Here is a 27165-nt window from a genome sequence, read left to right as displayed (position 1 = left end):
TTTAATATTAACTTCCAATCAGAGTAAGCTATGCACTCACAGTGAAACTTAAAATTAACCTGGCAATCAGTATAGTTAATTTACTTCACTGTTAACAAGATTTTCAGCTGTAGTCCCAATAATAGTGCACAAGGTTCAGTCAGCTTAGGAAATTTAGGTTAGTCTTAAATACATATATTAAGCTAACAATGCAAAAAAATCTTTGTAATAAAATTATTATAACAAAAAATAAAATTAAAAAGTAATGATATTCGATATACTAAATAGTACAACCAGCACTGTTAATTAAAGTAACAATAAATAAATAATATAGTGTATAATATTATAATAATATGAAAAAATATAATGACACATGTTACTGTTTAAACTGTATCAAGTTAGTAGAAGTAATTTTCCTATAGTACAACTGATAACTAATGTTTATGAAGATACAAAATAATACTATACCTGAACTGTCATGAAAATATAACAATGTTAAATATAATTACAATGAAAACAATATACTAAACCTACTATGTGGTCTGTCTAATACTATCACTCTTACTGTAACTAGCTTATGACACTTAAAAAACACATAGCACTGGCTACAGAAAATAATAAATAATATTAGATCTTCTGTAAAACCATAAAGGAAATATGATACCCCCTCTAGAAAGTTCAATACAATAGTAAGTCTTAGAAATAAAAGTTACAACACTTGTTGATCAGTGCTACATATTCTTCAAATCCTATATATATATATACACAAGTTCATGAGTAAAAGACAATTAAAAGCTACACATACAATAACTAAACATCATCATGAATAAGAGCCTGTAGTATTACCTTTCAATGTTTTCTTCAAACCAGTTGTCCTCTAAAGATGGAGGTGTTTCAGTAGAAGGGTCTGATTCATTTGTTTCTTGATGCGGAGACACTTCCCCCATTACCACATAGCCATGGTCCTTTGAAGGAAGAATTAACTTGTTGTTATTACAAATTTTGAAGTATCTATTCTCAACCACCAAACTTCAACCATGAAATTAACATACAAAATGTATTTCCAAGCTTTTGTACAGTATTATCTATTATCATCAAAGCTACCATAACATTACAGTCAAACAGTATACCACTAAAAAAAAAGACCTTGTATCTTCTAATTACACATTTTCATGAACTAATATTGCCCCATGTTTGTAATAAAGTTACATTCAGCTTGTACTTTGATAAAAACAAAATTTTAGATTTTCAGAGCCCGTATCATCAACAACTAATACTGAATGCATGATGCTTCATAATTTAATTATCAGTTTCATCCAGTCAAATATCTAAAAATGAATACTATAAAAGTATTAAAGTTTTTAAACTTCAAATGTGGGACAATAATATTGACTACATTACAGTTCCAAAAATTGTAGTATAGCACAAATGGAAGCCCCAGAACTCTATTAAATAATATCTTTGGTTTTGTAATGAGCTTGGTTGGTAAAACTTTGTTCTCTACAACGAGCTAGTATTTGTGAAAAAAGTTGTTAAGTCACACAAAAGCATTTAAAACTAGTAGTTGGTGTCGTTTCATGCTGAGCTCTCTCTCTCTCAAACAGTAGACACACATTTATTACTAAAACACTACTTCTTTAAAAACAATTACACATAAAGTTAGTCTTTTTTGCTCAAAATACCAGGCTATAACTTTTTTATACTTGTTTCAGTTTCTTAATCTTTTCCTGCAAGATACATTAATATACTTTTTAAACATCTGTTTCAGTTTTTTTCAGCGACAGTTAACTAGTTATTTTGTATACATTATACACAACTAATAAAAGCTAGATTAATTATACATCCTTATTAACCTTTTTTTTTTACTTCTGTGTGAATTAAATGGAATACGACTCAGCTGACTGTTTAATTGTTTTAACCATAAATTATTCTATAAGATTTGATTGAATTATTTACTATAAAAATCTAAAACAATTACCTAACTAACTAAATTGTATTGGAACTGTATTTATGTCTAGACTAGATAAAAAACTAAAAACTTTTATTATGTATAATCTGGTTTTACTAAAAAGCATCAGTAGTTAGCCTCACTGATCAGTTTGTTAGAAGGATAACATAGGTTAACTTATAGGTTCTGACCTCAAGTTTTTTAATGATTCAAGTATCATTTCATGTCTCCAACCAAAACTGCTTGACCTGATGTGAGAAAATTACTGACTTATCATGTTATTAAATAAGAGAAAATTTAATTTTTGAAACTTACTGAACAACTGCAATCTTCCCTTGGATCTTCCTTATCCCCTAAAATATTTAAATACATTTAAGATATATTAGTGAAAACAACACTAACATGTCAAGACATTACAATCATCTTTTACAGTAATGATGTTTTTTCAACACCTTTTCAGTAAAAATTACATTTTACCATATAATAATTAATGTTCTCTGTATGTGTTTGTTTATTTATTCATATAAGATTATTATATATGCAGGAAATCAAAATAATAAGAACTTGGCTAGTAGACAAGCCAGTAGATCAATACATAATATTAGGTATTGGAAGTATATGAAATTTTTAATACTACAATAGCATGATTTGTTGATCTCAGCCCTGTTTAATGAAAAGACCACTGCCTGAAAGATTAATCCATGTCAATTTAAAATTAAGTTTTATATTTTAGTTTACAGCTATATAAAAAGTATAAAGAAATGCAAAATAAACAAAATACACGAAATGAAGTATTTTCTTTTTCGCTTTTATACAGCTGTTTGGTTAGATGTTTAAGTACTATATTTTTTTATTTACAAATTTTTGCTAATATTAACATACACCCACACCCATCCAAGTAGATTAATGTCATGTTGAAATGGTCCTGGCTCCAGTTTTTCTTAATTTCATGGAGGTGGATGTGGTGAGGATTGCAATTAGAAATATAATGGGTCTAAATCTAAAATTAGATTAATCAATGGCATTAGCATGGAGGGAGGAGGAATGACACTAGCACTGGCCGTGTTGAAAATTGAAAGACTAAATTGAATAAACATCTTACTTAAACTGATAGGGCAAAATAAAAATGAGTTTAAGTCACTGTCAAATTTATTTTTTCTTTATTCATAGATACCTGTCCAGCCACCACATTAAGTATATTCACTTACCTAAACTTGTGATATTAAGAAAACATATACAACTAAGTGAATAAAAAAATGAATACAATAATCCTGATAATCTGAGTGCATTTGAAAGCTTTATGGTTTCTCGTATTGTGATTCATCTTTCTAAATATATACAGGTCAGGTAAAAATACTTTGTGAGCTACGTTTTCTGCAGATTTCCACAATAAAGTAAAAGTAATATCTTATTGACATTTATTGGAAACAACAAAAAATTATAAGTTCACATTTAACCATTTTTTTTTCTTTTAAACTAACATCTCATGAAAAGTTAAAATGACTAAGAACAATAAAATTATAAGATATTTTATTAAGAACATGGGTGCTTGTAGGAAGGGACAAGGGGGCATTTGCCCCCTCTTATATTATGATGTAAACTTAACATCTTAGTTAAACTAACTATTTTTAGTAATTTTTATTAAAACTGTAAATTTGTGTTTGCATTTAAGCACACATAACACATATTCTTTCAGTCTGTTGACTTACACTGTAAAAGCTGATCCCCTACATACATATTTTGCTCCCCCCCCCCCGAAAACAGTTCTATGGGTGCCCATGATGAAGAGTAGAATTTAAAAATACTTTATAATATATATATACACACACACATACAACCAATCGCATATTTTGAAGTGTTATTTCTTTGCTTTAAATTAGTTGTATCTGGATCATGTTATGGTATGTGTAAGATGTAGAAGCATCTCATTCTAAATTTAAATTTATATTTATCAGAAAAAAAAAAATCCTGGGTTAAATAAATAAATACATTGGACCCCAAAAAATTTGGTGCCCAACTAGTTGTCATCCCATGGCCCTGAAATAATGCCTGAGGACAACTAGTCCTCATTTGTGAAAGAAAAAGAATGTAATTATTTGAATTGTTACAATGTGCATTATTAGCAACTGCTAGTGGATTAGCCCTTTAACTTAGTTCAAAGAGTGCTTGTCTTGGCATGTGAGAGATCATGGGTTCAGTTCCTGCTTAAAAGATATATAAAAATTATATTATTACCACACACACCTTCCGTCTTTGTTTTTTCCATTCCATCTACAAGTCCTGTGACAAGAGATGCCAATGATTGTCTTCTTTTCCTCCCATAACTTTTGCTGGGGTAATCAAGATAACTCTTCACAGTCTATCATAATAATCAACAGAAGAAAAGAAAAACATATATTTTAAAGGTTTCCCTTGGATGAGAACTACTAAAACTATTTCACAAGCTCATTATAAAATAACAAAGGTAATGAATAGAAGGTTAGAACTCAGATGAGATTTCAACATTAAGTCTTAACTGATTCCTTCAGAACAAACAAGTCTGTTCTAACTCTCGATCTGAAGACAGAAGGGAATCTGCCCAAAGCCTAACAGAAACTACATTTAGAATTCACGTTTTTTTGTCTTTTATAACTGATCAACCAGAAAACTTAATCACAAGAACCCTGAAGTATCTCTATCTCTGTTCCATGTAACAATCACAATGCCATCTTTTACACACATGGCCAAGTAGGATACAACTATCCCAAGAAAAAGTAGATTGCTACAAAAGGTAGCACAATAGGCTAAATTTGGCACATTTGATATATTTCACACTAAAACTTGGACATTTTTAAATTTTGTATACATGAAATAAACACTATGGGAGAGTAATATATTTAGTACTTGCACTCTCCAATTATATTTCAGCCAAGAAAGCTTTGAAGAACAAAAGACTTTGTTCCAATTTCTACATCATTAGATTAATCATTCACACAATCACTTATGAATTTCTTTCCCCTTTGATTACTCACCCAATAAAATATTTTAAAAGCAGTTTTTTTGAGGCTGTAACACCTATTCCTTTATATGAAAACGTTTAGCTAATTTTTTTAAGTTTGTGCTATAGAGTATTTTTAAGCTTCTTCCATTACACCCATTAATTTTCTTAAATTAACATAATCAAGTTTTCTGAAGAACACACCACAAACTATCATAAATAAGAATCTCATGTACAACTTACATGGAAATATAGGTGCAGCAACAGTATGAACATTTTATTTTATGTGTCTAAATATATATACAATATATTACACAAGGAAGTCATGTAATCAAAATTGTATTTTCCGATCCTTACTGAACTGTAACATGTAATGTTTATATGTCTACCTACATGAAACCAAAACTATAGGACATAAGATTAACATATCCAGTGCCTCAGCTGGTGATTTTCCTGATATTCCACTCACTTAGATTATCTTTTGGTTTAAGTAGCCATGTCCAATATGAGATAACAGTTATTTTCTATTTTACACAACAAACTGTTAAAGTGTAAAACTTTTATCATCATTATTCAGTTGACATGAACTTTTACAACCACATCTTTAATAAAGTAAATGATTTATATCATTTAAACATTTTTCCTCAACACAGAAATAACAGAGTGGAACATACTATAAAAATAATGAGCACACATATAGCTAATGATGAGATGTACCTCATTCCTTCTCTTTTTTGATAGTTTTGAATATAGGAGAATATTAAACATCTAAAAATAAAGGATTTATGAAAGCTTACATCATGCTGCAAAATGACAGATTAATGCTACCAAAAATGTCAACTTAAAGCGATGTCGCTACTACCACTAAGATCATGAGACTGTCCTGAAGATTCTTATGTAATAAAGTTAACAAGTATTTATAGCTGAGAAAAACAACAACCTTATTGTATAAACGTCTTTCCCATAATAGCTTTGAAAGTAAAACCATCACTACAAACGGTTTGAAAATGATGCGAGTGGAATTAAATCTACAAATTCATGATAAATAATGAAAACCATGTTCATTAAAAAAATGGTGGTAATAGAGAAAAACTTGAAATTTAAAGATCAACTTCCAATGATGAAATGATGAAGCAAAACCTTTTTGTTATTACAATAATGGACATCATAGAAGCTATATTTTCACTAGAACATGATACACATTCACGGGTTTAAATTAATGAGTATATTTTTTCAAAAAGTGGATGAATTAACTTGAACTGCTGATTGTATGCTACTCAAAAACCATCATTAGTGTTAAAACAGCATACAATTGGACTTTAATATCAAATCTTTTCAAACTTGGGTTCTGGAGGAATAAAATGATTAACTAGTTTCCACTGTTTATGAAATCAGCTATTTATTCAGTTTAAGGTTATTATGAGATTACTGCTAATTTCTGAAGAAAGGGTATGAATAAACTAGTTATAAGGAATCAAAAGCAGACATAAAAATTAAAGATACGACACAAAAAATACATTAAAATGCAAATATAGCTTTAAAATGCACTTGTGAAAACAAAGAGACTCATCATAAAGTTATACCTGAGATAGAATGTGTCTTATGTCATCTTGAATTTTCTGACTCTCTTTCATTCCATCTTCTGAAGATGCTACTTCCTCACGAAAATTTTCACCAAATACATCAGGATCTTCAGGACCTCTGAAGAGAATAGAAACAAAAATTGATTATAAATTGTATCCCTTTGTAAACATTATACTCAGAGTAACTACTTGTACTAAAATAACATAAAACATTTTCACTCACACTTCAAGAGTTTAGATCTCATAATATATCCACATCTAACTTCTACACCTAACAATATCTTACTTACACTGCATTTTATCCATCTTCAAATAAATTTATTCTATGCTCAAATGTTATACTAAAAATGAAACATTTCATCAAGCGTCATATACTGTTATATTAATAACTGACACATTAATGTTTAACTTTGTTTACACTCATGTAAATTCGTCATTTATAACCATAAAAATATCTTTTGCATTTGAGTAATACTCTTTGTATATTTACAGTAACACTACATTAATACCAAATTCAGTTTTAGTCACATTTGCACCAAACCTGGGTTCAATAACCCTAAATTGGATCAAAACTACATATCTTAATTTCTTATAGTCAAATCAAGTTGTGAACTTTCACCTTTTTTGTAAGGGTAAAAATGGAGTTGCACATCTGCAGGATACCTCTAATGTACTTACAAGTTTAATGAGTATAAACCATTTTAGTCTCTACTCAAATAAACACACTTCCCTAATGAAAGCAGAAAAAAAGAGGGGTAACAAAGAGGACAAGGAAGTGTTTTATACCTACTGAAGCACAAAAAATGAAATTAAATTATAATGCTTTATCAGTTAATGTTTCTTGTCCTACAACATATCAGAAAGTCAATACTGTGGAATAAAGTAATAGATGACAGACATTCAAAATATGAACCTTAACTAAAAAAAGAAAAAGAAATAATAAGATGTTGAGGCACAATCAAAGAAAACTAAATGATAATTACTTCAGAACTCGGTGATTAGCGATAACAAACTCCAGTTTTCGGGACCAGGGATTGATGAAACAGGACCATTCTGTCTCCAGTATGATAAAACAACCATTGAGGACTCGGAAACGATATGGTTTACTCCAGAATGAATGGCCTTGTTCTTTTATCACTGAGGTAATACAAAATATATAATGTCACAATTATATTTATAAATTAAAATTCCATTGTTTTGCAAAATGTAACAGCAATAGCGAAGAAATAACATAAGGTAAGTAAATATAAAATAAAGAACATAATCACTGTAAAGATTTGCATATAAACAAATTAACAATTAATAACTCTAATGATTATATATGTTAATTTAAGTTACTATATGGTGAATTAAAATGAACTCAAAACCCATAGAAATTAATAACTTTGTCTATTGTGTCAGAAAAACTCAGTTAAAAGCAATGTTGCTTTGAAAACAAACACATATGATGCATTTCAATAATTATGGTAATACTTTTATGCATGCGAGACTTTAAAAAACTTATCAAATGAAACTTTATCATGCTGAAGAGAATAATGAAAATGGACATTATGTGATACTTCTTCCACAGAAGATAATAAAAAGGAAGCAAAAACAAATTCAGTTACAAATTTAAAAACTATGAAACTATATAAAACATCTTAACCTGCATAAAGAAGTTATTAATTCAATTTACAATGCAATGTATAAAATATAGCTGTTATCTGTTACACCATGTTTGCACTTGTGAAATGATGAAGCAAGATACTCTGAAAAGACAACATGCACGTAAAATTATGAAACAAATTACCCTGGTGAGATGCCACTTACATAGTCACATTACTCTGGCAAGATGAGACATGTTATATAAAATTATGTAGTCAAATTATTTTGACAAGATGATACTAGTTGTATCTATATGTCTAAAGTTTGTATTTTGCTTTGTTACATCTCTTTCTACCTGTAAACTTGTTATGTCATAGCATTATTTCTATCAGTATTTAAAGAATTGAGTGAAAAAATGTCTACTATTCTATCTGAAATTTACTTTAGTGACCATAATACTCTTAATTATAGTAATTATATTTGATTATAGTAAACCACCTTAGTCTCTTATTAGTGACCATAATACTCTTAATTATAGTAATTATATTTGATTATAGTAAACCACCTTAGTCTCTTCACTTTTTCTCACAGCAAAAGAGAAAAAATACAAGCTAAAATCACAAACCTAATTCATAGACATCTCTTAACTGTGGTAGATCTTGAGAGTGGTAAAATAATACTCTTAATTATAGTAATTATATTTGATTATAGTAAACCACCTTAGTCTCTTCACTTTTTCTCACAGCAAAAGAGAAAAAATACAAGCTAAAATCACAAACCTAATTCATAGACATCTCTTAACTGTGGTAGATCTTGAGAGTGGTAAAATTCAAAAACAGATTTGCCAATAATATCCTGAGGAAGGTAACCAATAAAAGGTACAGCCCTATAGAAAAGAAAATGCTTGATGAATAAACTCAGAAAAGCTTTAAAAACACAAAATAAAAATAATATTTTTTTCCAAACAAAACAATTATTTGTTCCAGTAAATATTATATCATGAATTAATTTTATATTTTTGTGAACATTAAGTATCTTAACAATAAAGTCATAATGGTGCTTTTTAAAGTGTTTTCAAAATAATTAAATTTGTATAATATATATATAGTACATGACACTCATAGTGACAACACATTACGAACCTCACATTCCAGTTTTAAATGGTAGCTAGACTAAAATACAATATTTACAAGGCAGCTACATAATAAAAAGCTAGTAATAATGCTTCTGCCCATTACTGTTAATAAATATGGCTCAGAAATGAAGGACAATTTTTTGGTTTAATCGAGACTCAAACTATTTGCTTTTACCTCTCATCAATATGACTGAAGTGACAAGAAGAAGTATGGCGAGTGGAAAATGTTGTCATAGCAGGAACCTCTTCTGGAACTGTAAAGAGTAAATTGAAAGATAAATATACACACACACACACAAACTGTCAAATTACCCGTTTTAGTTGAAAGAGAAATTTAGAGCAAGTATACTTAAGTTAATAAATAGTACTGTCATGCAGTTTGTGTTTAAGAGTTGTGAAAGGAACATTCTCTTTTGTAAAAAAAAAAAGGTTTTTTTTAATCATAACCCAGAATTCTATAAATTAAATGTTACAAAAAAACAGAATCTAAAAGACAGGATAATTGTATTTGCAACTATTACTAAAATTATCTTTAAAAATTCAGTTTCAATAAATATGTTGATTCTGTAAGATCTATAACTTTATTTCTATTAATCAAACTGAAACACTTCCACCAGAGTCAGTATGGGAAAGAACTCCCAACTTCACATTCTAATATCACAATTTTATCGAATCATTATTACATAATGATTTGAAAAAACACACACACACACATATATATATATATATATATATTTACTAAAACCAAAATTTTAAAGCTAAAAATGATAATGTAAACAGGAAAGCAAATATCCACCTTTGTATGCTGAGCAAATAGGAACAATCGTGGCTATCAAACAACTACTATGATTGCTCTCCTCAACACTGGTGTCATCATTCACCAAGTCTTTCAGGTGAAAAGTGAAGCTGAAAGGTTTGTACTGTGGTTTCTTGTTTGAGATCTCAAACCCCATCTTAAGACTATTGTACTGTCTGTAATGATAGAAACATAATAGCTTAATTATGCGTTTAGCTAAGTACAAAGCCATGGAACAAGAAAATATGTTTTATTGTTCACTTACAATATACAGATATTAATTTCTTGTTTAAATGTGTGGTTTGTAAAGTTTTATGTAGAGGTTGTGAGAAAACTTGAGAATGAATAATTAACAAAAACAACTTGTCACATTAGTATGTAAAAACAAGTGGAATTTGATCTATTTTATAAATGTTTGTAAAATGAATAACTTCTGTCACTTATTCAAACCACAATAATACACACAAGTAATATCAGCATGAAAATCAAATCACTGTCTTTTATACAAAAGTACAAGTTTTTTCAATGGTTATAAAATTAATTGTATAAATTTTTGATAACACCACTTCAAAGACAAAATTTGTCTTAATATAAATATACTTTGACTTCAATTATTTTGACATGTGGTGTGATAGTTGGAGATGTTAAAAAGTGTTGTACTTAACCCAGTTGAGCTACAGAATCAATCATTTGACACTGTTAGCTATATGCAACTGTTTCATTTAAATTTAATACAAGAGTTAGGAATTAGATAGTTATAAAGCATGAGTGTTAAATTTAGTATTTTAGAAGCAATAATTTTGTTCAAGTTTGCTTATGTTACCGATTATGAATCATTTGTTGCATAGGTCAATTGTTGTGAATAGAAGACATGTTACTGGGAACCTTCTGAATTTTTCTTGTTGCTTTAGCTGAGTATTGTTACATCATAACATCTCGAATATATATATATATATATATATAGGTGACAAAGTTAGATGGAAAAAAGTTAGTGAAAGTAAAAGTGGAAAGAGTGAAGTTAGACTATGTGATTGTGAATTTAGCCATGCACTATAAAGAAAATAGTATGGCAAAACACTTTCAGAATCATAACATGCTCTGATCATATGATATTAAGGTATCAAGTGTATCTAAGCTCAAGGTTTATGTGTTAAACCTTATGTCGCACACACCCCTTTACACCGGAATTATGTGTTAAACCTTATGTCGCACACACCCCTTCACACCGGAATTATGTGTTAAACCTTATGTCGCACACACCCCTTCACACCGGAATTATGTGTTAAACCTTATGTCGCACACACCCCTTCACACCGGAATTATGTGTTAAACCTTATGTCGCACACACACCCCTTCACACCGGAATTATTTGTTAAACCTTATGTCGCACACACCCCTTCACACCGGAATTATTTGTTAAACCTTTTGAAAAATGACAGCACTTAAAAAAAAATTAAGTGTACGAATAATCTTATATCAAGTATAATCGTTTGAACTTTCCTACTCTCAACATTTCAATAGAAGAACCTCTGAAGTAGAAAATTGTCATCGCTAATTACATAAATAAGAATAATACTCACCTAATTCGGCAGTAAAACGTAGCTTGACCTTGATTCCCAAATTGACCTAAAAAATAACATAAGTTGTTAACTAGCACATTACAGGTACAATAATCAATTAAAACTTCATAATAAAGTCATATAACAATGAAAATGACGAAACTTGGTTTTACGATTTTTGCATAAAGAATAAAACACCAGGTGCATAGCAATTACTATTAATTTTCGATCAGAGCAAGCTATGTACCTAGAGCGAAACTAAAAAATTAACCTGGCAATCAGTATAGCTAATTAATTAAATATATAATTTTCTTACGTTTCTACTTATAAAGATTAGAATGCACTGTTTCATCAGTGGTTATCCTTGCTATATTTTTGGCCATAATCCCAATAATATCTCAAAAGGTTTGGCCAAGCTTAACAGATTTAGCTTAGTACTAAATCAATATATTAAGCAAACAATGTAAAACAATCTATATAATCTATTATAATAATACTCATCTTACTATCTAAATGCACAAGCGCGCACAATTCATTTCAACAGATGTAAACAAAAGAAGGATGTAAATGTATTTTAGCAGACATTTTGTACAACAACATATTAAAAGATTATCAAAGTTTTTAAAAAGGTGTAACGTTAGGTCACAGAATAACATAATAATATATTTATTAATAGTATTGTTTGTTTGTTTGTAGTTTAAGCACAAAGCTGTACAATAGACTATCTGCGCTCTTTCCACCACGGGTATTGAAACCCGATTTCTAGCATTGTAAGTCCACAGGCATACTGCTTTGCCAATGAGAAGGTGGGGGGGGGGAGGAGTGGGTCTTATTGATAGTATTAAGTACGGTAAAGTTTATCCTTAACTAAACTACAGCATAAAAAAAAAACAAAAACAAAACAACAACAACAATTAAAACAAAAACACACACAAGTTACAGTGCTTTCTCTTTATCGAATACAGGCCGTACTTGGTAAAGGCTTAAGACAAATGGACCTACAGATTTCGATGTCTGTAATAGAATTATTTGTATTATTCTAAAAATTCTGTATTTAAAGTGTTGCAATAAAAATAGTAATTTGACCGCAAATTTTTTGTAGGTCTCTGCTAGTAAACATATAAAAAATTAGTTCCATTACATGATCATGTCACAATATGAATATCATCGAACGAAAATAGCTGGTATATCAGTTGAAGTATTTTCTGCTACACTTCACTGTTCCTCTTATTACTTTTTTTTAACTACCTTGTAGAAAGAAAAATGTAAAAGCAATTTATTCCCTAGTTAGGCATAGAAGAATGTTTGACCCTTGACCTTTAGTGAGATTTGCTTCAATATCAAAAACTAATAGAATATAAAGTTTTCTAAAGGAAGTCTCATAAACAAAGTTGATTCCTGTTTAAGAACCCTAAGATACCGCAAAGATACTTTAAATTTGAGTTGTGACCTAATCCAAGCTTTTTAAAATAACAAGAAGGATAAGTAATACAGCAAATTTGTCGGAACTACCCTTAATAAACTGAAAGTTCAAAAGCGTGCGATCTGATAAGACAGAGGAAGAGCATCAGGTCTGACTTAAAGTGTCTTTTAACAGAGGCTGACATCTATATGTAAAACTTAAAATCTCTTTGTTTGCTTGGTTGCTTGTTTGTCCGCACTATTCACTGCGCATGTCACACCTCCCTCACGTGAAGTTGCACAAAACTACAATTTTTCTTTGATATACACGTCTATCGTCTGCTAGCATATACATATATATTACATGAATAAATTCTATGCAGACTTGACATTTTTTGGTAAGTATGAGTTAACATTTAATTTAGAATATAGTATTATAGGCATATTTAGTTATAAATCATTAACTATACATCTACTAATACATCATATATTTAACCTCACATACAAAAGATAAATATGCAGAATTAGAATGTTGTGTGTGAAAAATCAAACAGTAGGCCTAGCCTATAAAATGAGATTATGCCGTCAACCATAAAATAGACTATAGGAAATAAGTAAAGTTTATATTATAATACTGATTGTGTACAATGAGATTAAAGTCAAGTCAACGTAACCGGTAGAGCAGTTGAATGAGGGGGAAGATGGGTTGAACCTGGAAATTGTATTTTTTTATTAATTAGCATTAGAATAGATAGGCTTATTTAGTTATATATTATTAATTATATATCTACTAATACATCATATATTTAACCTCGCACAAAAAAGAAATATATGCAGAATTAGAATGTTGTGTGTGAAAAAGCAAACACTAGGCCTAGCCTATAAAATAAAATTATGCTGTTTACGTGAAAAGAGTAAGGCTTACATTATAAAAGTTATTGTGTAAAATGAGATTAAAGTCAGGTAAGCAAATGTATTTTATTCTACTTTTTTTTCTCAGTGTGGTTAGATACCTGGAAGTGGATTTTTTTTTCTTTTGATACATTAGAAAGTACAATATTGCATTTTGTTTGTAGTATATTTCATACATAAATGTCATAATGCGAATACGGTATCACATTCATAAAAATATATTAAATTTACATTAAAGCAAATTCAACATAATTTTACATACATATTTACGTTTGAAATTTCAGTATTTCAGGAGGGATGACGGGGGATGGGGGTAATGGAGCTAGGCTTATCCTGTTCGCTAGAACGGGTACTCATACGTGTATAAGATAATCTATATATTCTCCATGAGGGCCTATTTATCCTTGCGAGTGAAGGAAAAACAAAACAAAAAAAAATCGTTCATTAGTAAACCCTGATTTAAAACAGGATCGTAGTTTATTTTTAAATTTCAAACCTAATGTGTATTTTTCATAAATTCACAAAATATTTTTTACCTATCGAAATATGTAATGGGGAAACAGAGAGTAGTTTTTTTTTGTTTTTGTTTTTCAAAACCCGAGCAACGCCGGGTAACGCTGCTAGTTTTTTTTTTTATATAAAACTTGAGGAATACTTCAAATTTGTATTCTATGTGCTAATTTTTTTTCGAAAAGATTTACGCAAAATTCACCAGACAAACAAATAATCTTATGAAAATATAAGTGCTTTAGAATTTAAGTTACTGAAGAAAGTGGCTAATAACTGAAAAAAAAAATTCAATACTACTAAAATTAATGATTTATAATTTCATTCATATTTTAAAATATTATGAATAAGATTATATTGGTTGCTAAAAGCTTCAATGATCAATAGAAATAAAATATTTTCAAACGTAAAGCGAAGATCTATCATCAAAGCTCCTGTTGGCATTAAAATGCGATTTAGACACCCACTTAGCGACAACATTCACTTTCGAAAAACAATTATCAGTGTTTCAAAATATGTTGACGATGTATTGGAAGTGGTCAGAGCTATCCAGGCGGACTCTTGAGAAATTTTGTTTCGTCATCCTATGTGCTGCAGTGTATCTAACTTCACGAAGCACGTGCCTTTCATATTTCGAAATGGTTATTCTTAGTCGCTACTTCAGTGGCTTTCCCTTCGCATCCTTCTTCGTTATGAAAGTAGCATCAGTGGCAGATCTCATTAAGTCAGATACGATGTGACGTACTGTATTATGTATACACGACTTAAAGTAGAAAGTAATAGTGAATCCACTTTATTAACTATAGTAGCAGAACTTAGCAGCAGAGACCTTGTGGCTACTGCAATGACGTCCAAGCGATATATTTTTCAAACATATAAGAAAAAAAAACAGTATAAACACCCACACGTTGCTAAATTTAGGTTGCCAAACCTTTCATTAATAAAACTTCCTGCAAACGTGATGACACGATACTGCCAGTGATACGCCTACGTGACAAAATAATCTCGTGTATTTCGAGATGGCGAAAAATTTCTTCAATAACTGGTTTACGCGTAAACACTGTCTGTTTAATATTTAGAAACGATGATCATTGCAACAAAACTATTCACAATGTACTGGTTTTTAAAATTCTAATGTATAATTTAATGTGTTTTGATTAATTAATCAAGACACACAGAATTTTACTAGGCTCGGTTATTGATTTCTTAATGTAACAAACAGGTTGTGAAATATTTTAGGTTAACATTCAGTACATATTTAATAACTTGGGGAAATCGTCTTTCAAAATCAAATGGAGAGGGTCATTATAAAATCTCCACAGAATTGATTATCATAAAAAATACTTGCCTAATTTGAAATATATATATTCATTCATATAGGGTAGATTTCAAATTGCCGTAATTTTATTCGCGATGTGATATGTGTAATGTAGAAACCAATTATTTTATACTAAAAATTCTATCTAGGCAAATCATGGATGAAACTATAAAAGCAATATGGTAAATTTTCTTTAATGATAAAATAAACAAAGAGAGTTTAACAAAGTGCAAATACTGCCATGATTTTTTTTTAAGAAATAGAAACGAATCGAGTTAACTTGGTTAGACATGAATCACAAAAGGTTATAATATTTAAAAACAAAGACAACATATAAAAAATCAAAATAAAAAAATACAATAAAAATGAGCAAACAACCTACAATAAAATAACAACGTTAATGTATGATAAAATAAAGGATCTTGGGGCAACTATAAGTCCCCCGGTAGGACAGCGGTAAGTCTATAGACTTACAACGCTAAAATTCGGGGTTCGATTCCCTGCGGTAGACACAGCAGATAGCCCAATGTGACTTTGCTCAAACAAACAAACCAAGCAACTATAAAAAACCTATAAAGAAGATCAATAAAGAAAGAAAGAAATGATTTTGTATATAGATATGTATCTGGTGGAATAAGCATTTTTATATCCGAGTTAAATTGTCTAGAATGTTTTGTATTTATATTTTCAACTTTAACGGCACACATACACAAGCTGGAGTCCACGTGTAACCTTCCCAAATTCTGAACTTCTAGAACTGGATAACAGATTGATTGTCACTTGTATAACGCCCATGGCTGAATATGCGGAGCGTGTTCCGTGGCATCGCATCTTGAACCTTTCAATACACAGCCCGACACGCCAACTGCTGGATCGCACGTGATCAACATTTATAATTAACGCAGATTATCGGGAAGATAGAAATCTGAACCTGAAGGCTGTCTATGAACTGTTAACATGCTACATATACAAACAATATATGTGCTTCATGCAAGACAATAAAATCACAGCATCTTTAAATATAGAAAATTTCACTTGGTTTTGGTTCGCAATAGCTTATTATCAACCACCTATGCTGTACATTTTGAAACCTACTCAACTTTGTCTTTGAAAGTACGTAAACTTACATCTATATCAACCAGGTTGCTTTAGGTTAGGGTCTTTAAAGTTAAAATCTAAGTTTCGATCCCCGAGTAGCTTTGCGCTTAAAACAAACATCTATAGTAGTAATTAGTCAGATTTTTTGTAATCATTCTTAGATAAAAAATTTAAAAAGTTAATTAATAATTTCACGCCCCCAGGTAAGACTGAAGTTTTATTACGCTAAAAAAATCGCGTTGGGCACAGTTCATGTAGTCCATTGTATATCTTTATGCTTAATAACCAACATAGATAACTTCGCCCAATACTTAGAAAATAAAATAAAAGTCCGAGCCCAACTTTTTTTTCCCTTTTACTGTTGTTGTTTGCTATGTTTGGCTCTCGTGTAACACATTCAGAAGTGTTGCCACAGACCGTATTTTTAGTGCAATTGTTTGTTTGTTTATTTCAACGCAAATCTACAAAATAGACTATCGACGCTCTACCCACCACGTGAAATCTAACCCTCGACTTTACTGTTGTAAGTCCGTAAACTTAGCGCTGATTAAGTTCATGCCAGTATTATGTGGTTTTGGTTTCCTTTACTTTTCTTTTACAACATATATAACATTTTGTATTGTGTGATTTAAGGATCTAATGTCCATAAAACTAACTGAAATGCAAAAACAGTAACATAAGTTATAAAAATCTAAGAATATGATTTTAAACTTTGGTGCAGGATTTTCTCGAATTTTTATTTATGAGATAAAATGGGCAGAGAAATGCAAGTTAAAACTTTAACTTTGTATGTTACTGTGACTCTCAATCCCAGTTATAGCCCCTATATTTTGAGGTAAGATGGCCAGAGGAAAGCAAGTTAAATTTTGAACGTTGTATTTTACTATGACTCTCAATCCCAATCGTTACTTTTACTTTAGAATGCCCCCCCCCCCCAGTGGCACAGCGGTATGTCTGCGGACTTACAACGCTAAAAACCGGGTTTCGATACCCGTGGTGGGCAGACCACAGATAGCAAATTGTGTAGCTTTGTGCTCAACTTCAAACAAACAATACTTTAGAATATTCTAACATATTTGATAAAAAAAAATCGAGAATTCCTATTTTTAAAATTACAAACTTTTTCCGTTAAATGTTTTGTGTGAAAATTTCAAAAAAATATTGAGGATGGTCGATATGAAGTCCAGTATGTTATCATATTTTGTTGGTTTTTGGTAGCTTTTGGGGTAAATTTCTCAAATTTTAAATTTCGTTTACTATACAACGACTACAGATGAAATAGAAAATTACAGTTAATTTTCATTTTACCATATTTAATTCTGAAGTTAAAAGTATCAGGTTTAATTTGCTAGAATTTGACTTATCATTATTTTTAGTGCGATTTAATATTTATAATATTACTTTCGAAGTTCGCCACCAACATTGTGCCTCCATGTCCGAAGCAGGAAAAGGGTGGAAAAAGCGATATGATTTTTTAAAGAATGTACATTGTTTAAACCTGTGAGTTATATTTTCGTAAACCACTGGTGAAAATACAGCAACATAAGACTGTAGGTCTTACAAGCACTCTAGATGCAACTCTATTTATGGTTCATAGCTTTGCTTTTATGTATAATATGATTGGATCATAAAGAGTGTTACCGTTGTGAGATACACGCCTAAGTGCACTTTCAGTTCAAACATTTTTCAAAGATTCTCGTCACAGAAACTTCTATCATTTGCCCAGAATCTTGTTGATCTAGGATTCACCCAAGATAACGATTTTGATTTATTTTAGTTTGTTTGTTTGTTTGTTTTTAATTATGCACAAAGCTACACAAGGGCTATCTGTGCTCTGCCCACCACGGGTATCGAAACCCGGTTTCTAGCGTTGTAAGTCCGCAGACATACCGCTGAGCCACTGGGGGGCATTTGTTTTAGTTCATCTAAAGAAGGAATGCAGATCCATCTTTTACTTGGCTTAAAGATTTGTTTGATTTGATTGTTTTGTTTTTAGCAAAAAGCTATAGAATGGGTTATCGAACCATGATTTCAGCGTTTATTAGCTCTAAGACTTAACGCTGAGCCACCAGGGGGCAAATGACTTAAAGAAAATAATAATAAAAAAAAGATCGTCAGAGGTTTTGCAGAGTCCTCTCATAAAAGTATTTTGTCACATCAAAACGCAAAAACCGAGTTGGTTCGTGCACAAAAATGTACGAGTTAAACTTATTTACGGATTTACAACGCTAAAATCCGGGGTAAGATTCCCCGCGATGTACACAGCTGATAGCTGAATGTGACTTTGCTCTAAAAAACAACAACAAAAATGCATACATACATTGAGTTAAACTCATTTAAAGAAAACAAGTCAAGAAACGATGGACCAATAGGAAAATATTATTTACGTATATATATATATATATATATCATTTGCGTTCTTCTTCTTATTATTTGTTTATTCGGCGTTTCTTTCTGTTTGTAAGTGGTACTTCTAAAGCAGTCTTGATCGCGTTGAGACAAACTGTTGTAAAATGGGTTTATTTTCTGATGGCACTTAGCAAAAAAAATATATATATATATATAAATATTGTAAATAAAACGTGAAGGAAAGGGAGAACAGACATTACGAACAAGAATCGAAAAAGGAAATGAAACGTATTAAAATGAAAAAGATACAATGGGCGAATCGCGAGGGCAAAACAATAAGGCGTTTTAGGCGAGAACCGAAACGTAATGGCAAGGTAAAAAACAGTATGGGCAAGAGGAGAAACGTGATGAGACGAGACGGAAGGCAAAATGACATTATGGGCAAGAAGCGAAACGTGATGGCAAGGCAAAAAGGCATCATGCATATTCTCTCACATTAGTGAACTCAAAATTGAAGGTCAACTTGTTGGAAAGACGAGGTCTCTATTATGGAGCTTTCGTTAATGTGTATCTGTGACTAGTTAATAGCAACAGATGGCACAGCTCTCTTGATATTTATAAATATTTCCAAATTGTTTTTGGTTTAGCACTTTTATCTGTTTTCTGTTTTATCAGGTTGTCTGTTTGTTTCTAGTTAAGCACAAAGCTACACAATGGGCTATCTGTGCTCTGCCCATCACGGGTATCGAAACCCGGATTCTAGCGTTGTAAGTCCGCAGACACACCGCTGTGCCACTGGGGGGGGGGGCGATCCACATGTAAAGGACTGCAAATGAATACTGGTTAAAGTGACTATCTGTGGATAATCGTCGTCCCTTATTCTGAACAGATAGATCAGACAGTCAACAGTAGCCACTACTAGCTCTTTGGTTATTCTTGCCTGATCGAATGGTGGGACTTGACTGTCGCTCTTATATTGCATTCATGGCTCAAAAGTGCGAAGTGCGCTTTTTGTTTTATACAGTTAAATGCAAACCATGAATTTTCGAATTCAGAGTCAGGGCATGCTACCTATTTAGTCACTCCCGGCCCTCTGTGGTTCTTTATAACGATAATTCGACATAAGATACACATAGACTCTTTCATGCAGTTGCTGTGTTTCTCAACACTCAAGAAATATTCGAATATCAATACATTTTGAACAAAGTGAAATGCTAACATTTTGCAAAACGATCGTGCACAAAATGAATATTCTGCGATGCTGTAAAACATATAAAAGTATAGGATTTCTTACCTTTGTTTTCTTTGACAAAGCGAACATTAAGTCCTTCGGTCAAGTGACTGAGAAAAGTGACCCGATCTCGGGGATGGATGAAGTTGGTAAGACATTGTCCGACCAGGAAGTCCTAGAAAATAGACATTCAGTACTTTACTTATTATTCAATCTCGCAGATCACCAGCATTATAAGATAAGAAATTACTCTGAACAGATAGGACGTAGTTTACGTGCCAGGTTATTGTACACAAAACCAATTTACTAATAAATATATGTCTGTTCTTTAAACGGATAGACCTTTCTGTTTTGCGTTATCTTAATCAAACCAACATGTTTTCCATTAAACATCAGTTAACTTTAAGTTTCATATTATACGTATACGTTTCTTTTATTGATTTTGATGAAACTGGACGTTGATTCAACATCGTTTTGTTTAAGATATTAAGCAAAAACTAACAAATTTCACGGTAAATAACAAATATAATTTACTTAATTGTTGTTGAATCAACATTTAATACGTTTCTTGGAGTTATGTCCTTTTTATTAATAGCACCAAATAAGAAACAAAAGTTCCTGCGTGTTTGCGTTCACCACGGGTAATCGAACCCTGGTTGTTAGGGTTGTATGTCTGTAGACTTACCGTTGACCCACCGGGAAATGTAACTAAACGTAAAATAAAGACTACTGAAAATCACAGACTTTGGTCGCTGTTATCAATTCATGAGGAATTATTTTCCTTTCACTTCCGATGAGCTGGTATTTCATGCATAAGTTTCGGACATGTATATATTTTGTGTTTTTGATATACATAACTACAGGAGTTAGAAGTACATGATCTAATTCATCAATCGTTAGAATTTCGAACATGTGATTTATATATAATTTTCAGGTTCTGACCATCAGACTACAGATATTTTGCACCTATATACATGAAACTTGAAATAAAGTGAAAGCCCTAATGTGAGATCAGTGTCACAGTAGGTTCCTGTTTTACACTAAGAAATCGGACATGAACGTTGATATAAAAATCGTTACCTATCATCAGTGAACAAGTTTTTCAGTTGAAATATATGCAAGATATTTTTCTTACATCAAAACAATGTCTAAAATGACATTCATCCCCTAGAGAAATTTATTGTGAAATCGTTCAATGCATTCTCTGCAGGACTTTAGAAAAATCTTTAAGATGACAAAATTAATATAATGCATTACATTTCAAGCGTGCTGTAGTCGGTTCCGCTGTTTAGAGATAATTGGAAGGATATCATTTTCCCATGAGTGCACATAGTGCTCTTGTCACTAGAATTACGATAGCATTAAATTTCTACGTTTTATTCTGCATGGCAAAGAAATACATATACATTTAAACAAAGTAATTCAAACTGTTAACGTCAGTAAAACCATACCTCTGGATATCCCAAAGCTTCGGTAACAGAACTTGTGACGTGTAGAGTTGTGCCATCCAGTAGAGAAATTATGACGGAGAAACCACCCTAATCAACGAAGAAAAGGAAATGCATAGAAATATGAGAACTACTAAGTAATAAAGAACATATTTTATTTTTCAAGGAACGTGACTACCTATTACAAAGAAATAATTAATATGTAAATGTAGTTATTATAATTAGTGTGTAAGTATCGTTATTATAATTATTGTGTAATTGCTGTTATAAAAATTAGCGTGTGAACGATATAATAATTAGTTGTCTTTGTTTTGTTTTGAAGTTAAGCACAAAGCTAAACAATGGGCTATCTGTGCTCTGACCACCACGTTGTAAGTCCTCAGACATACCGCTGTGCCACTAGGGGGCAATTAGTTGTCAACACTGTTGATATAATTAATATCCAAATATCGTTCTTATAATTAATGTGTAAATATTGTTATTATAATCATTGTATAAGTATTATTGGTTTAATGATACAGAGGATAAGATTTGTTTGTTTATTTTTTGAGCAAAGCCACATTAGGTTATTTGCTCTATCTACAGCAGGGAATCGAATCCGGGATTTGAGCATTGTAAGTCCGTAAACTTATTACCGTTGTTCCGCTGCGGGAAACGAATGGGGATGAAAATAGCTTACTAAAGCAAAATACTTACGATAATAAATCTTGACACACGGCTGAAGTTACAAAAGTAAGCGAAAAATGTATTAGCGTTTCAAAGAATGCTATAACTTTTTAGTTAATTCCAATATCTTTTAACTGATGTAAATTTTCTTCAGTGAATGATTCCCTGGTGCAATTTAAATAAAATACACTAAAAATGTTAACTGTAAAAAAAACAAAGTTACAAAGAATAAATTGAAAGTTATGTGAATTAATTACAAAATACTAGAAGAAACGCCGCCCGACGGGTGGCTGTTTGTGCTGCTAATTACTAATTGTAGTATTCACACCTCATTGAAAAAAAAAAAAATTAGGAAAAGACATTTTCCCCCAAAAAATTAATATTTTTCCTGGGAAGTACTGCACAGGAAAAATGTTCGGATCACAATCTTTTGTCATACGCAACTTATTGCATCAAAATGATTCAATGTACAGAGCTCAAAATTTTCATAAGTTTTACCAATATAAACTGTAATGTTTTTATATATTAAAAGTGGTATCGTTCATTGAAAAAATAATAGTTTTTTTAAGAATTCTAGTTTCTTAGTGCTGCATTTAAAAATTACACCAATAAAGATATAACCAAACCCTCATGTACAGTCCTAGCGAAAGTCACGTTCTTGTTTTGAGGAGATTACTTTTATTTAAAATTGTGTTCTATTACAAAGAAATGTTTCGTTGCTCTTACCACAATTATTTTTCTAAATGTCTGAATCTTGAATACCCAAAGTGTGAAATTTGTTATGGAATTTTGTTTGTGGTGCCATTAAATATATGTCGAAGGAGTTTTGGTTACATACATAGATACTGACATACACGCCACGTCCATTATAGTAAGAAGGATAACTAGCTCGTAAGTTGTAACCGTAGTTTAATAAACTGTAAAAATTTTCAACAAACTGTCAAAAGTTTCAAAGTTAGAAAAACTGTCACTAGGAAACAAGGGTTAGGAATTTCACTTCTAACTGATATTCTAAAATGTTGCAGCATTTAAATCCTTAACTTACTGCAAATGCGTGATGAAAATTTAATGTCACGGATATGGGTAGCAATAAAAATTACTTTTGTTGAAATAAGTCTGATAGGTTGGAGAAAAGAAAAGAACAACAATACCAAAAGAGATAACCAGGATCTTTTTCGATCAATTATATATAAATATAATACAGATTAAATCTTCGTCTTCCAAGAATTTCATAGTTATAAGTCCTCAGTCTTTCTGTTCAGCCGCAACACAAATTAAGTATGTTTGTTTTCAGCACAAATCTACACAATGGAATAACTCTGCTATGCTTGCCGCAGGTATCGAAACCCGCTTTTAGCGTCATAAGCCGCCAGATTCATCGCTGATCCACCTCTCAAGCTGAGAAGGCCACCGACTAGAACACTAGAAATTACATTATATCTCCTTCTTATCAGATTTGTTATACTGATTGAACGTGCCTATGAAATTCTCCTAAAGCATAAGTAGTTGATTACAATTGTTTCTCGACTGCGACATAATATTTTGCGGTAAAACGGATTTAAAGCCGAGCGTGAAATTCAGGTCTAAGTATTAAGCATGCAACAAAATCAGTGTGAAATTGTTATCATGCAATTAAAATGTAAAAAAAAAATAATAATCTGCTTAAGAAGAACTGCAATTACTGGAATATTTATTGAAAATGGTGCAAGAGTTGATAAACTTAGGAAAAAAAATGTTAATATGTTAGTTTTACCTTCAATTAAAGATCAGCTCTAAAAACTATAGACAATTATACAATAAAAAGGATAACGTGTGAATTGCTAAAAGGAAAATATCTGCATCGCTTAGCAGAATGTTTTCTCTTTAGCTGTGTCTCTCAACCTCCAATCCACAATGTAACTTAAAAACACTTTAAAAAGTTAATATTGTACAAGGTGGTACGTAAGACCTTGGGATCGGAATTAGATGATTCCCTGTTAGAAACAGGTTGGGAACCATTGCTCTACATTAGTTCTATATGATGTTTATGAAGTAGGCTTTTAGTAAACTCAGTCACTTCATTCATGAAGATTAATCGTTGGTATATAATACAAGACATCTGAAAGGACGTTGATGCACTTCAGATGATGTAGGAAGAGGAACTATCCTCTTTGGTGGTTAAGGGATCAGGCGGGGTCGTGGAAGCGGAGGCAAAACCTTAAACGTAAAATGGGTAAACGTCATATTTTCCAAATGAGAAGTGGGTAAACGTGACATTCGTCAAACGAAAAGTGGATAAATGTTATATATGTCAATTATGAGAAGTGGGTAAATAACATTTTCCCCAAACCAGAGGTGGGTATGGTCAGTTTAAACCACTGTATTTTTTCTCAATCATTTTTCTGAGATTTCTGCTACTAGGCCTTAAGATTTTTTAATAGAACTAAAACATTAACGCTGGATTTCATTAAAAATTAGGTCGTGTAGAAGCGTGTATTATTCTATTTGACCTACCAAATCATCTCAGGATTGTGACTATGTGGGGCTCAAGACCATGGAAAAAGGTGGGAAGGGGTGCTTCCCAGCTCCTTTATAACCATCTGTTTAGTCAGTTACATAGGAATAAGCAATAGAGAAGTACAGATCAAGTATATATATATAAACTGATTTAGCACCACTTCGTGTTTCTTTCTCCCAATTTTTATTCTCCATAATTGCCAATAAGAATTTCCGAGTGAAAGTAAAGAAGAATGTGTAATAATATCTCAATAACACTATACCTGATAAATCCGGTACCGAAGAGACCTGTCGCCCAATATCTAGGGCTCTTCAGGCAAGCTAAAATTACGACAGACACAGTAGTGGTTGAAACGCTATTTATGTTAGCAAACTGCTAAACTGTTATGGTTTAAACTGAATTAAGATGATGGAGTGTTATTTTTTCGTCATCTTTATTTATTTCATAACTCATCAAAATTAGGGTAAGGATTTTTGAGCAGTATATTATCTATTTGTTTTAACCCCATGTATTATTAATTATTTCTTGAATTAACCTGCTCAGTAGGCTAGTCTTTTTGAGCCCAGAGCATATAAAGCGACCACAGCGTTGACGGAATAAGACCACATCAATAATTATTATTAAGGACTTTACAGTGAACGTTAAGAAGAGTGTATATGTCAAGTACATTATATCTGCTGTTATAAATGGCGCAATCTGACCTAAATTATTTAGGTTGTTGTATTTTTCTACCACACCTAAGCTCTGCTGAATTTCGACAATTTTTCGATACTTTGCACTGTATTTTAACTATATTATTATTATTATTAATTATTTTTTATTATAAGGTGAGTATTCAACACCACCCATCCCCAACTCTTGGGTTACTCTTTACTAACGAAAGGTGGGATTCATCGCTACATTATATCGCCCTCAAAGGTGAAACGGCGAGCATGTTCAATGAGGAGATTCGAATCCATAATTCGAAGATTTCGAGTCGAACGGCCTAACGACCAAATTATTCCAAGCCTAATAATGGTGGGATACGAAATTCAGTAATCAGTATGTAAAAGGGAAAGATATTAAAGTCAATGCCAAATAACAGTGATCCGACCTTTGTAGCGCCACTCAAACCCTAGTTTCATAGGGCTTGGCCTATTTGGCTTAATCAGTAATACGGCCAAAGCACAATTTAAATGTCACTCACTTTAATCAAAAATAAAATACACGAAATGGAGAACATAACCCCCACATTTTATATGCTTAAGAGCAATGGTTTGAGGTTTGGGTAATCCTAAATATACAGAGTAAAAATTATGTTACTGGAATCAAGACACACAGAACCAAAGGTACATCTTGCTTTTCCCCAGCAAGCAAAGCAGGAAAAGACGGACGCTTTGAAATAAAGCTGAATTAAAAGATTTGTTTGTCTGTTTTTAAGCGCAAAGCTACACAAGGGGTTATTTGTTATCTGCCCACCCGATGTTTAGTGTCATAAGCCCTCAGACTTATCGCTGAGTCACCGAGGGGGGAGGAAGGGCAAAACTAAAAGAAGGTATTTCAGACGACTTAGTTCATCTAATAACTGATCTTTCATTAAAAGAATGATAAAACAATCTCTTAATACTTTGCAATTTCATATAACACATATTTTTAAAACGAAAAATAACTTTTTCTTATTGTTATTTGAAACAGATGAATAGGTGAACAATACGTGATTTTTTAAATTGTTTACTTGCATAAAATAACCTCTACGTGATACTGATCAAGTCGTCAGTTCTTTCGTTTTGTGTGTAAGAAAAAATATTTAAAGTATTTTTCTTTAACATCTCACTGTTGGCTGTATATTGATAACAACCACTTTCCTGTTTTCTTCCAAAGAAATTATCGGAAAATTATATTGACCTAAATTTTGTTTATATTTTTCAGCTTCTTTGATAATTTGATCAATTATAATAATCATACTTTTACATAGCTCCTGGCTTATTATAGGGACTTAGGCCTATTCGAAGTCTTCAAAGATGGCTGAACGTCATAAGACAGAAATATGGATGAAAATACCGATAGTAACGAAAATATCCAACTGATAAGTCAAAGATATTTAATTTCCAAGTTTTTCAGATTCTTGATTGTTTGTAATTAAGCACAAAGCTACACAATGGGCTATCTGTGTTCTGCCCACCACGGGTATCGAAACC

At 31.5% G+C, this 27165-nt stretch overlaps 1 protein-coding gene across 5 annotated transcripts in view; it reads right to left on the bottom strand.

Moving 5' to 3' along the window:
* Positions 1-27165, bottom strand: part of LOC106459622 (period circadian protein-like) — a 51674-nt gene that overhangs the window by 13093 nt on the left and 11416 nt on the right. For 4 of the 5 annotated variants that reach the window (XM_022386153.1, XM_022386154.1, XM_022386156.1 and 1 more), the window contains 11 exons: positions 21829-21915; positions 20441-20552; positions 11583-11628; positions 10003-10178; positions 9382-9460; positions 8851-8957; positions 7471-7624; positions 6488-6605; positions 4163-4286; positions 2243-2280; positions 826-944 (listed from right to left, as the gene is read on the bottom strand). In XM_022386153.1, coding sequence (XP_022241861.1) covers positions 826-944; positions 2243-2280; positions 4163-4286; positions 6488-6605; positions 7471-7624; positions 8851-8957; positions 9382-9460; positions 10003-10178; positions 11583-11628; positions 20441-20552; positions 21829-21915 — 1160 coding nt within the window. The remainder of the gene's footprint in view (positions 1-825; positions 945-2242; positions 2281-4162; positions 4287-6487; positions 6606-7470; positions 7625-8850; positions 8958-9381; positions 9461-10002; positions 10179-11582; positions 11629-20440; positions 20553-21828; positions 21916-27165) is intronic. The other variant, XM_022386157.1, reaches the window with a different exon arrangement.

The sequence above is a fragment of the Limulus polyphemus genome, unplaced genomic scaffold (genome assembly GCF_000517525.1).
Source record: "Limulus polyphemus unplaced genomic scaffold, Limulus_polyphemus-2.1.2 Scaffold639, whole genome shotgun sequence".
In the NCBI taxonomy this organism is placed as follows: domain Eukaryota; kingdom Metazoa; phylum Arthropoda; class Merostomata; order Xiphosura; family Limulidae; genus Limulus; species Limulus polyphemus.
Note: the sequence above shows the minus strand (reverse complement) of the source record. Positions and strands in the feature narration are given on the sequence as shown.